Here is a 12,761-nt window from a genome sequence, read left to right as displayed (position 1 = left end):
CGCCGCCCAATCGGGGGAGGGGGTGGGCGGGGCGGAAGCCGTTCGGCCGTTTCCGGGCTGGCAGTAGGGGCGCTGCCGCGTGTGCGCCGGGATGCCCATGTACAAGGTGAGGCCCGTGCACGGGGGGCCCGGCGCGCTGCTGGCCGAGCCGCTCCCCACCTGCATGTACCGGCTGCCCTGCGTGCACCGCGGCGCGGCCGCCGCCAGCGCGCCCCAGGTAGGAGCGGAGGGGCCGCCCCGCTTCAGCGGCTCCTGTCTGTGGGGGGGAGGCGGGCGGGGGTAGGGAGGGTCTGTGCGGCCGCCCGCAGGCCCCGCTTCCCGCCTGGGGCTGGCGGCCGGGCTCGGGTTCCTGCCGGGGGGGATCACGATGGTCCCGTCCGCGCTGAGGCGCCTGGTTGCTGTTTTGCGGCCGACTCGGAGGAAGGTGAAGTGAGGCCGCCTTCGCCGGGGGAGGGGGGTGCATTGGTGCGGCCACACCTGGAGCCCTGTGTCCAGTGTTGGGTCCCGCACTACAGAAAGGATGTGGGCAAGGTGGAGACAGTCCAGTGGCAGCGCTTGCCCCTGCCCCACTCCCTCCCTCCCTCCCTGCGGGCTCCTTGATCTGCGCCCCCACACTCCTAACCTCCCCTTTCCACCACATCAGACTCATCAGCTGGAGGCAGCTCTCCGGGCTGCACTGTGGCTGCACACGTGCACGGGCCATTTATCAGCCAGATTATCGGCCTGATAGGGCCAATTTCCGACATAATAAATTTTCTTTGTATCAGTGCCAATCTGGTATCAGACTGGTGTGTCGGTGCACCACTACAATTCAGACCCCTTCAGACCACTTGCAATCCCCCTTTCCTGGCCACAGAGTGATAAGGCATTGGACTGGCAGTGATCACTACATTTTTTGGGGAACATTGTTGATCCATGGGTCATAATTACCTTAAGAGAATTTAATCTAGACAATATTTTCTTATCTTCTTTATGAGATGCAGGACTCCCATCACAAGCTTTTTTAAAGTTATGCTTTATCTTCTGTTTTCCCTTAATTCACTAGGCCAGTTTCCCTTATATAAAGAAGGGAATTGGGTTAGTTTGACAATGCCACTTTTTATCTTGTAGGTGACTGTAAACTGATTGTTTAATAACTTGTTTAATAGTTTTTCCAGGGACTTAGCATTTCATCCACTCAGGCCCAATATGGAGATTAATCAGTCCTTATATCATCTCTGAAAGATATATTGGTATAATTAGCCCCATCTTACAGATCAGAAAACTGAGACGGGAAGGTAATCATAGACATGCAATAGAACTAATCTTTTCCTGCAGCATTGTGCCCCAAAAATATAAGGGTTTTTTCCCTTAAGATTATGTGCTTCTTGCCTTTAAATTGCAAGTTAACGTTTAAATTTAAATACAGTAACTATAGAGTAATGATATCCTAAGTTTGTGCACAGCCTTCCTACCTACGGTAGGGCAGAGAGTTATGTTCCTTTTGAGAGTTTTTGTACCATCTAACTTGCATGTTAAAATGAAACAGGACTCCCTTCCTGTCAAATAAAGGGAAGAACAGATGGATTTGCACCAAAATAAAAAATGTGAATCAATTAATTTTGGTGCAAATACATAGGCTAATTAAGAATTTCAGATTTCATAGACATTAAGGCTGGAAGGGACCTCAAAGATCATCCAAGTCAGCCCCCTGCTCCAGAGGCAGGAAGTCAACTGGGGTCTCAGGATCCCAGCAAGATAAGCATCCAAACGCTTCTTGAATGAGTCCAGAGTAGGTGCCTACACCACTTCTGGACAGAGTCCATTCCAGGTCTCAGAGGCTCGGACAGTAAAGAAATTTTTCCTTATGTCCAGCCAAAAACTGTCTTGGAGGAGTTTATGACCGTTGGTCCTTGTTTTACCTTGGGGCACTCTGGTGAACAGATGTTCTGCCACATCCTGATGTACACCCCTTATGTACTTATAAGCAGCCACCAGGTCCCCCTTGAGCCTGCGCTTTTCCAGGCTGAAGAGTCCCATGGTTCTCAGCCTCTCTTCATAAGGTCTGTTTTCTTGCCCTCTGATCATGTGCGTGGCTCTCCTCTGGACACTGTCAAGCTTCTCCACATCCTTCTTGAATTGAGGAGCCCAGAATTGGATGCAGTACTCCAGCTGCGGCCTCACCAAGGCTGAGTACAGCGGGAGGTTGACATCCTGAGATTTACTTAAGAAGCATCTATGGATGCAAGTCAGAGTATTGTTTGCTTTGCCAACTGTGACATCGCATTGGTGGCTCATGTTCATTTTGCGGTCAATCATGACCCTCAAGTCTTTTTTCAGCCGTGGTGCTAGCAAGTGTAGCACTGCCAAGCCTATAAGTATGCTGTGGGTTTTTTCTCCTGAGGTGGAGTACCTTACATTTATCAATATTGAATGTCATCAGGTTTGCATCCACCCACTTACTAAGTTTATCCAAGTCAGCCTGAATCACTAGCCTGCCCTCAAGTGTGGATGCTATGCCCCAAAGTTTAGTGTCATTGGCAAACTTAGCCAGTGCACTTCTGACACCAATGTCCACATCTTTGATAAAGATATTAAAAAGAACCGGTCCAAGGACAGAGCCTTGGGGGACACCACTGGTCACGGAGCGCCATGATGATTCGCTACCATCGACCACTACTCTCTGGGTCCGACCTTGGAGCCAATTACCCAGCCATCGGACTGTGGTGAAGCTAAGGCCACAGTTGGCCAATTTTTTCCGTGAGGAGGTCATGGGATACCAGATCAAAAGTTTTTTTTAAAGTCCAGCTATATGACCTCAATCTCTTCTCCCTTGTCCCGATGATATGTCACCTGGTCATAGAAGGAGATGAGATTGGTCAGGCAAGACCTACCCATGACAAACCCATGCTGACTATCCCTGAGGATGTTGCCTTCAGCCAGCTTATCCAGAAGGGTCTCCTTGATAATTTTCTCCAGAATCTTACCAGGGATTGAGGTCAAGCTGATTAGCCTGTAATTCCCGGGATCAACTTTCTGCCCTTTCTTGAAGATGGGTACCACATTGGCCTTCTTCCAGTCTTCAGGTACTTCACCTGAGCGCCACGAATCTTCGAATATTTTTGCCAATGGTTGGGCTATGACATCTGCCAACTCCTTGAGTACTCTAGGGTGTAATCTGTCAGGACCAGCTGACATGTAGGTGTCCAGCCTCTCTAGGGGATCCTTTACTAGATCAACATCGATGCTGGGTATAAATACGCCCTCACCCTGGTGTCCCGCATCTTGCTAGGCAGGGCCTTCCCACTGGACTGATGAAAGACCGACACAAAGTACCCATTGAGCAGACTGGCCTTTTCCTGAGTGTCAGTTATCAGCTGTTCCATTTGGTTCAGTAGGGGTCCAGTGTTACCCTTGCTTCTTTTCCGACTCCCTACATATCTGGAAAAGGACTTTGTTATCCTTGATATGTGTATCCAGATGAAACTCGGTTGCAGCCTTGGCTTTCCTGATCCGCTCACTGCAGGTACAGACTAGTGCTGAGTACTCCTCCTTGGTGGTACTTCCATCCTTCCATCCTTTATAAGTCTCTCTTTTGAGGCGTAGGAGGTCTTCAAGTTCCCTGCTGGTTGGGCCAAGGGGGTTGCTGTGCCCTTTTGCTACCCCTCCTCCAACATGGGATGGCCATCCCTTGTGCTATCAGGATTGCTCCCTTGAGGAGGAACCACTCTTGGACTTCTCTGCCAGTTGAGTCGTGGTCCCTTAGGGCCTCGACAGTGAGCCTCCTGAGCTTGTCAAAGTCAGCTTTCCTGAAGTCAAGGACTTCTGTATTGCTGACTGACTTGCCAGCTTTGCGATGGGTAGTAACGGAGATCAGCTTGTGGTCACTGTCACCCAGCTTTCCATCGATTCTTAGGTTACTGACTAGATCATCCCCTCTGGCCAATACTAGGTACAGCAACGCTTTACCTCGTCGGCACGTAGATTTCTTGGGTCAGGTAGAGCTCATCCATGTACTTAAAGAAACTTTGCGACCGATTGGATTTGGCCGAGTGCTCTTCCCATGAAATGTTTGGGTAGTTAAAGTCTCCCATGATAACCGTGTACCGAGAGTGTGTCACCTCAGCCAGTTCCCTGGCGAATTCCTGGTCCAGCTCTTGTTTCTGGTTAGGAGGTCTGTAGTAGACTCCTACCATGATGTCCCCTGAGCCACGTTCCCCGCATATTTTAACCCAGAGAGACTCCAGTTGTCCTTCCTGGGTGCCAGTGTCAATTTGCAGGGATGTGTAGTTGTCCTTGACATGAAGAGCTACGCTCCCACCCCTTCTATCTGCATGATCATGCCTGTACAGGGTATAGCCATCTATACCTGTGGCCCAATCATAGGTGGAGTCCCACCAGGTCTGTTATCCCTATGATGCCATAGTCATTCTTGTTTAGCAGGAGGACCAGTTCCTTCTGTTTACTCCTCAGGCTCCTGGCATTGGTATACAGGCAGGCAAGTGTCCTGTTGAGGGCCCTTGAATGTTTCTTACTGTTTTTTGTAGAGTTTTAGCAGTAGCTTTTTTCCTAATGCCTGTATGTTTTGAGTAAATCCAAGTACTTAAAATAAAGCTGAGTAAATCTAGAATAATACAGTAGGGTTTGCATTAGTCAATAATGTGTGTACTCGGCCAACTTCCTTTAGCACCAAAATGTTCAGTACTTGTGTTATGCAGATAGAACAGGGGTCGTTTTTGGGGTGAATGCCAAAACCAGCTACAACCTCAACTGGTAAGTGTTGGCATGCCAGGGGCAGATAGGGGAACTGCAAAGGGCCTGGTCCTTATTGTGGCGGAGCAGCTGCAGCCCTTTCCACAAGGCACGTGCGTCAAGCAAAATGCTTTTGCATACCATGCTAGTATGCATGCCAGGGGTTGCCTACCCCTGAGCTAAATTCTCTGGCATTTGACTTTTTGACCAGTAATATTGCTGCAATCTCCTGCTTAAAAATTAACATGGACCAGTCTTTCATAGTTTGCTTGCGTTATTATTGAGGAACTCAAAGTACTTTAGAGAAAGAAGAGTTAGCTCTGTTTTCTGGTGGGAACACTACCACAGAAGGCAGCTTGCCTAAAACCCATCTAAAACCTCTTGAACTAAACCTCCAAGCCTCCCCTCTTGCCTTACTCTTATGCATTTGACTCTACTCCCTCATTTCTAAGAAAATGTTTCTTGTATGGCAGCTTCTGCACAAACTTCAGAACCAGCTGTGACTTTAAGGTGAGGGAAGTAGCTGGTAAAGCATGATTGTTTTGTTTGGTCTCTGCATTTATGAAAATCTGATGTTTTCCGGTGTCTAAAAAGTATCTGTGTGGATCAGTTAGGACTGAAAATGTCTAATATGTAGACACAGCTATCAACACATGAAACTAAGTTTTTAAAAACTTGCGATATTTTAACCAATAGGATTTTAGTAAACTATTTAAATAACGGGCATATTTCTAAGCTAATATTAAACAGTCTTCTGCTCATAGGAATATATAGGTCACCAACAAATGAGTTTAATATCTGAGATATGTGATGTGACTATTTAAACAATCTAGAATTTGTGCTGACTTTATTAAGTGAAAATTTAAATGTCTTCCTAGGAAGAGGTTGACCCATCACTTCAGGCACTTGAATCCCGCCAAGAAGAGATATTAAAACGCTTATATGAACTTAAAAGTGCTGTTGATGGGCTCTCAAAGATGATACAAACACCAGATGCTGACTTTGATGTAACAAATATTATCCAAGCTGATGAATATTCTCCTTTGACAGCAAATGCAGCAGATCTGGATTCAATGCTTGGGAAGGTAAGTACCATCTCTTATTATCAACAAATTTACTGTATCAATTAATCAGTTACCTTTAATGCTATGTCTGAGAAGTCGTTATATTTGCTTTGCATCCAGATTTGGAAAGGGTCGGGATAGAAGCTGCAGACTGAGTAAAATTTGGGATACTCAAAACTTAAATGAACAGAACTCTTTGCATGCTTCAAAATAAAATGTTAATTTTGGGTTGTTTATGACCTCTGGATCACAATTCCAAAACAAACTGGATACTGGAACTTACGAACATGAGTCTAAATCTCATTTCTACTGAAGTTTACGTGTTCAAATGGGACCAGGGTTTAATTCATTAGCACTTTGGCCACGTCCAGACAAGTGCGGACATATGGTATATGTGGCACTGCAGACCCGTCTGCGGTGCCACACAGCACATGCAGGTGGGAGGGCCCCAGCGCACAGCAGTGAAACCGGGAGCGCCATCAGCAAAGCTGGAAGTGTCCCCGCTTCTCCGCGCTGCTGCCATGTATCCCCTGAGGCCTTCCCAAGTACCCCCAGGTTGACAACAGCTGGCTTAGAATGCATGAATTTGGGCAAGTGGATTCTTGTTGCACACCAAAAACGAGCGTCTTGGCAGTGCTAAATTAACATCTGTTAATATTTTACTTTTGCTGCAGGGTTATGGTGCTCTGAAAGATATTGTGATCAATGCAAACCCTTCTCTACCTCCATTGTCACTACTAGTACTGCACAGCTTGCTGTGTGAACACTATAAAATATTGTCAGCTGTTCATACACATTCATCGGTAAAGTCAGTACCAGAAAACCTTTTGAAATGCTTTGGTGAGCAGACTAAAAAACAGTCGCGTCATGAATACCAGTTTGGATTTACTCTCATTTGGAAGGATGGTAAGAAGGCATCTAACCTATCTATTACTTATGACCCTCATTTGTTGCCCTACAGCAGTGCTTATCAACCAGGATAATTCATTTTTAAAATGGGATGCTGCTCATTCAAAAAAGTTATGGAGGGGTTCTTTGAGTCTGATTTGGAAATCTCTGGGTTTATGTTGTGAATCCATATGTAGCTGTTTGCACTCTTAAATATTGCATGGTACCCTTAAAAGGATCTTGCATCACCCTGGTTGCGAATGGCTGCCTTATAGGAAACAGGAAGTTTCCACGTGCATGATTTTTTAACCACTTAATCTATAGAAAACAAGTGGGCAAGGATGCACACACAAAATAAAGACAGCATAGACCTGATTTCAGTGCAACAACTTCAGCAGTAGAAAATGCTGCTAGGCTCACCAAGAACTGAACTATCTTCATTATTTATCTTTTCCTATTAAGAACTAGTTTGTGGTGTTCACTTTTTTCTTTTTGTTTTCATTTCAGTTCCAAAACCCCAAATGAAGTTTAGTATTCAAACCATGTGTCCTATAGAAGGAGAAGGGAACATTGCTAGATTTCTGTTCTCCTTATTTGGCCAGAAATACAATGCAGTCACTTCAACTCTAATAGACAGCTGGGTGGATACAGCCATCTTCCAGCTGAAAGAAGGAAGCAATAAAGAAAAAGCAGCAGTCTTGCGCTCCATGAATGTCAGCCTTGGTAAGACACCCTGGCTGGTGGGAAGTGAACTCACTGTAGCAGATATTGTGGCATGGTGTGCACTTCAGCAGACGGGTAGCTCCAATGCTGTTCCAGTTAATGTGCATAAGTGGATGAAATCATGTGAGAATCTGGCACCTTTTAACTCTGTTCTTAGACTATTGAAGTAACTGTACATTCTTCATAGGAGGGAAGTGTAATTTTAATTTTATTCCACCTCATGTCTGCTGGGATGGTCTTTCTTGAAATGTACTTGATAAACAAACAGTGGACTGAATTTTCTCATTATTACTTGTAAAGTCTAATATCAATAAAGTCCTCAGAGTTGCTGTTTGAGTGTGACATTCCTTGTGTGGGGGTTTTAAAATGTTCCAAAAATAGCTTGTTCTACTATAATAAATAATCTGCTATTAACACTAGGCTAGTATTTTTATTTTAAACTCCCTTTAATTAACATAAAGACAAACATGATCCTTTTAAAAAATGTATTTTAAACAAGCTGAGGGCAATTCCAGATAAAAGACAAAGCAAGACGTGGTGTCTTGTGATGCAATGGTTAGCAATTGTCTGAAAGATCCGGCAGGACACCTTACATTTAAATATATAAAAACATATTTAGTGTCAAAACACTAGCATCTCAGTATATACATAATTTGACTTCCAATTTTACTTAAACTGGAGAACCAAGCTCTTTGTACTCTGCTCTCTGATCTCTTTCTTTTAAAAGCCATTTTATTTTCTCCTTAAGCTTCTCAATTTCTTCTTCTTTCTGTTTTACCTTCTGCTTCAAAATGCAGATTACCTGAAAGAGAGAGAGTTATTTTACTTAAGATTTACACAGAAACAGGCTCTCACTTATCATATTCTTTTGCTGGGGGAGTTTAGTCATTTTTTAAGGGAATGGGAACAGGAAAATGAAATTGTCTAGAGCACTGAAGATAAGAGTATAACTTGAACTGGTAGATGTAACAGTAGCTAACACTTGAAATAATTGGAAGATAATTTTTTCCCCTTTTTGTACAGTAACAGAGAGCTTACCTTTTTAAAGGAAAAGGTCTGAAGTGTTGTACAGTTACTGGCTAGAGCAGGGGTGGGCAAAATAATGGCGTGTGAACCAGATCTGGCCCACCAGGCTGTTCTATCCAGCCCACGGAGCCCCTAAACTATTTACAAAATGAATGAGGTAACAGCAGCCGGGGACAGTAGAACTCAGGGGGGAAGCCATAGCTGGCTTCTGACCTGGGACTGCGGGGCTGTTTGTGGCTGTGGTAGCATGGGAAATTTAAGGGGAGGGGGGCGAGGCAGAAGAGGACCACGGGGATTGCTCTAGTCCTTGGGGCTGGGCCACCTCCTGCTGAACTCCATGGTCTGGCCATGCAGTTGGGAGCTGGCAGGTGGGTGAGAAGGCAGGTGCAGGGGGGATTGGAAGCAAATGGCATGCAGGTGAGGGGCTTGGGATGGTGGCCTGGGGCCAGCACCAGTGGGGCACAAAGTAGGGTGACAGGAACTTGGGGTATGGGCTGGCAGGGGTCTCTGGAGCCAGGCTGGGCTGCCGCCAGCAAGGAGATGGGGAAGCTGACCCAGCTCCATACAGCCCCTGCTGGATGGGATCCTGCACTCCTGCTGCCCTGCTCTGGGCGCTGCCAGGACTGGCCCCAGCTGCCACTGGCTCCCATGCACCTGTTCACTCCGTCCCCCTGCCCCAGCCCCGTGGTACAAGCAGGGAGCAGTGCGTAGCCCTGACCCCGCACTCGCCCATCTGGACTGAGCAGTGGCAGGGGGGAACGAAATGGTGCCCCCCGCGCCCTCCCCTCTCCCCCCATGGCCAGCGCTTCCTGCTGCAGCTGCTTGAAGCCCATGCAGGGCTGTCCTGCCACTCCGCTGCCACTACTGCCCCATGGAGCAATGGAGAGCAGGCACAGGCAGCCCCATGCAGGCTCCGAGCAGCTGCAGCATAGGGCACCGACCACAGGGAGGGGGAGCGGCCGCTTTTCCCCCGCGCTGAGCACCAGCTCGTTCCCCACTGCTGCTGCTCAGTCCAGCCGGGTGAGCATGGGGTCAGGTCTGTGCGCTGCTCCCTGCCTGTACTGCAAAGCTGGGGCAGGGGGATTGGGAGTGAGCAAGTGCACAGGAGCCAGCAGGAATGTGGGGCCCATACCAGCGTCCCAGAGCCAGCGCCGGTGGGGCCCAGAGCTGGGAGGCAGGAGTGCAGAATCCTGGCCAGCAGGGGCTCTATAAAGCCAGGTCAGCTCCTCCACTGCTCCACCCTGCTGGTGGCAGCCCAGCCTGGCTCCACAGACCCCTGCCAGCCCACATCTCATGCTCCTCCTGCCAGTGCTGGCCCTGGGACATTGCAGGCTCCCGCTTGCTACCACTCTCCCTTCCCCTCTCCACCCCCACATTTCCCCACTTTCCTGCCTGTCTGCCAGCCAGCCACTCTGTACTACATGGCTCCCATACCCACTTCCGTCCCGTCCCCACAAACCCCCACATGCAATTCTGCATATACAACACTAACACATCAGGACAAGAATATATATATTTTTAATTAAATTAAAAGATATTATTATGGTTGTTTGATTTTTAGTATGCAACTTGTTTTTTTTCCCCTAACCCTCTTCCCCAAAAAAAGTACTTCCAGGGGCAAGGGGAGGGACTTCCGGTGGCAAAGGTCAGAGGCAGGATGTCCAGTCCCGAGATGGTGACCAGGGCACCTGTCACGGGGCAGGGCTACCCACGCAGCCCTCAACAGCTTGCCAAAACTCAGTAAGTGGCCCTCCGCCCAAAATAATTGCCCACCCCTGGGCTATAGTGTAGCCCCACATCAGCAGAATCAGAATCAAATTGCTTCTGTAACTAGTGAGGAAGGGGAAAAAAGAATCCTGCAAAACTATTCAGGTGACTAGAATTAATTTAAATATGTGTGAGTTCAGTGACTCTATAACTTTGTTGCTTGCTTATGTTTTTAGTCCTGGCTAGTTTATAAACATTTATAAGTGCAGCCTACTTCTATGCAGCAGCTCAGAAAAACACTTGTTCCATCATTACGTTATCTTCTTTAATGGGATAAAAATAGACACGAGGACATATGGGGGAAAAAGAAATGCAGTTTAGTTTGTATACTTTCTTTATGCTTTACAGTGTAAGTAATAACTTACTCTTTCTGTTGTATGAAACAATTCACTTTCAAGTAGCTGAGCAGCAGTTGGTCTCTGCGATGATACTTTACTGGTTAGTAGCTTAATATACTTAGCTTCTACTGGCCATTCTCTGCTAAAGCTACTTTGAATGTGACCATTCCTCAACTCTGTTAGAACTTCAATTCTCTCCATTTCTGTTCCAAATGGCTGAAAGAGTTCTAAGAGAATTACACCCAGACTGTACATGTCTGACTGCAAGAAGAGAAAATAATTGTATTAGCTGATTTGAAATATCTTTAATTTAAAGATGCCTATTTTGTAGTTTGTTCAAGAATCTTTAGTGTTTATTTGAATGGCCTCATTACAGGAAGTGCAAAAAGAATGTCAGGACTGGAACCCATAGCATACCAATTAACACAGAAAATTTATAAGCTAGTTTAAATCCAGTAGGCTTTGATTTGGTTCCTCTTAACTATCAAAATCATACTTTTAAACATACAGGCAGTCCTTGACTTATGACGTTTCGACTTAGGGCGATTCAAATGTGCAACGCTCTGCCATTTACACCCATGGTATTACTTACAGTGCTGGATCCTTGCACTTACAGCACTATAGGGAAATTTACAATGAGAAAAAGAGGGCAGTGAAACAAACATCCCTGGATCAGTTTCTCAAAAAGCCATCAAGTGGCCCTAAGTCTCCCCAAAAATCTCCCCAAGAAGCCCTTCTGAATTCCATGACCCTGATGAAGGTGTTCCTTCACCTTCTGATTAAATAACATTTTATGTGATTAGTTACTGTATTGCCCTGTTTAATCGATTTATATACAGTACACTTTAGAAAGCTTTTGTACTGTACAGGGTGTATCGTTTATAGTTGATTAAATAGTTGATTTAAATACAGTGTTTATGGTCATTTCTGTAAAAAGTTGGGCATCAGGCCCTTGGTCAGGAACATAACCCCCTATTATAACATTGTTTCTACGGGAAAATCAGATTCAACTTACACCGTTTAGACTTACAGCACCTTTTTCAGGAGCGTAACCTGCCGTAAGTGCAAGGACTGCCTGTATATAAATCTGTTTTATTAAAAAAAATGTAAGAGTAATGTAACTTAAAATTGGTCCCGGGGGGGGGGACAGATAAAATCTAGCTGATTGCAGTACATATCTAAGCTACAAATGTTGGGGTCACCTGGGCTAGGGACAGAAATTACACACAAACCAGTATAAGTGATCAGAAACCAGTTCAAATCTAAGTGCACATAAACTGCTTTTAAAATGGCTGAAACTGGTTTAAGATAAACCTGGATGGATGTAGTGTCAGACTTAACTGATTTAGGTTAAATAGGTGTATTGAACTTCTATCCCAGATCCCCTCCAGATTCAAGTTAACTCTCAGTCCCCTGGCATCCCAGGATGCTTTGAACCTAGCCCGCAAGTCCCTCTCCTTGGCCCAAGCTGTCTGTTTCAGCTGAGCAGGGAGGTGTGCTCTAGTGCCCCCTGGCTTCTGGCCTAGGCCACTGCAGGCATGTGGCTGCATTTCTGGAATCAAAAATGAATGTCTGTTCACTTGCTTATCAGTTCAATCTGCACAGCCTAGTCTAACCTGTGAAGATTGAATAGATTCAGCCTCAGGCTTTTTGACTGTCTGTACTTAGCTGTAATGCGTCATGGAAAAGTATGTTTCACCAGATGCTTTGTGTAACAATCACTACCTTGAAATCATACTGAGATCCTTGCAGCTGTTCTGGTGATGCATACAGGCAAGTACCCACTCCTGAAGTGTGTCTTAGTCCTACAACAAATAATTGATTTATACAGCTTTAATTACAAAAACCGATAAAGACTAATATTTTCAGCAATACACTGCTTATTTTTATTTTGAAAACCTACTGTGTTTTTCTTCATTATATTTTTCCCCTTTTGTCTCAAACCAGTGGTCTGTGTCTTCCTGTAGGATCTCTCTGCAGGCTAGCCCAAAATCTCCGATTTTCACTTGATGGTCTGATCCATATAGAAAGATATTTCTGGGCTACAAGAAAAGACATGTTTATTTTAAAAGAAAATTGTAGAAGCATGAAATCCCATACAACTATTTCACAATTTTAGGTATCCTATATACTTTTTAGGGATCTAAACTTAAACAAGACATTTCATCAGTAATTATTTATTTCATCAGTAATTATTTATCATTCATGACTTAAGAAAAAACAT

General features: G+C 45.5%; 2 protein-coding genes across 3 annotated transcripts in view; one reads left to right on the top strand and one right to left on the bottom strand.

Annotated features, from left to right (window-relative positions):
* Window positions 1–12: 12 nt before the first annotated feature.
* Window positions 13–7,735, top strand: AIMP2 (aminoacyl tRNA synthetase complex interacting multifunctional protein 2). 2 transcript variants are annotated; one of them, XM_014610723.2, is made up of 4 exons: window positions 13–106; window positions 5,610–5,816; window positions 6,470–6,701; window positions 7,191–7,735. In XM_014610723.2, exons 1-4 carry the CDS (start codon window positions 92–94, stop codon window positions 7,574–7,576), a joined length of 840 nt encoding a protein of 279 aa, XP_014466209.1. In that variant the 5' UTR covers window positions 13–91; the 3' UTR covers window positions 7,577–7,735. The 2 variants fall into 2 exon arrangements, with proteins under 2 accessions (XP_014466209.1, XP_014466208.1); XM_014610722.3 differs by having other exon boundaries at window positions 51–217.
* An 81-nt stretch (window positions 7,736–7,816) lies between these two features.
* Window positions 7,817–12,761, bottom strand: part of EIF2AK1 (eukaryotic translation initiation factor 2 alpha kinase 1) — a 36,079-nt gene continuing 31,134 nt past the window's right edge. Inside the window, exons 12-15 of the mRNA XM_059716711.1 lie at window positions 12,441–12,579; window positions 12,263–12,342; window positions 10,565–10,798; window positions 7,817–8,208 (exon numbers count right to left, since the gene is read on the bottom strand). Coding sequence (XP_059572694.1) covers window positions 8,077–8,208; window positions 10,565–10,798; window positions 12,263–12,342; window positions 12,441–12,579 — 585 coding nt within the window. The 3' untranslated portion in view covers window positions 7,817–8,076. The remainder of the gene's footprint in view (window positions 8,209–10,564; window positions 10,799–12,262; window positions 12,343–12,440; window positions 12,580–12,761) is intronic.

Source organism: Alligator mississippiensis, chromosome 13 (genome assembly GCF_030867095.1).
Source record: "Alligator mississippiensis isolate rAllMis1 chromosome 13, rAllMis1, whole genome shotgun sequence".
NCBI lineage: Eukaryota > Metazoa > Chordata > Crocodylia > Alligatoridae > Alligator > Alligator mississippiensis.
Note: the sequence above shows the minus strand (reverse complement) of the source record. Positions and strands in the feature narration are given on the sequence as shown.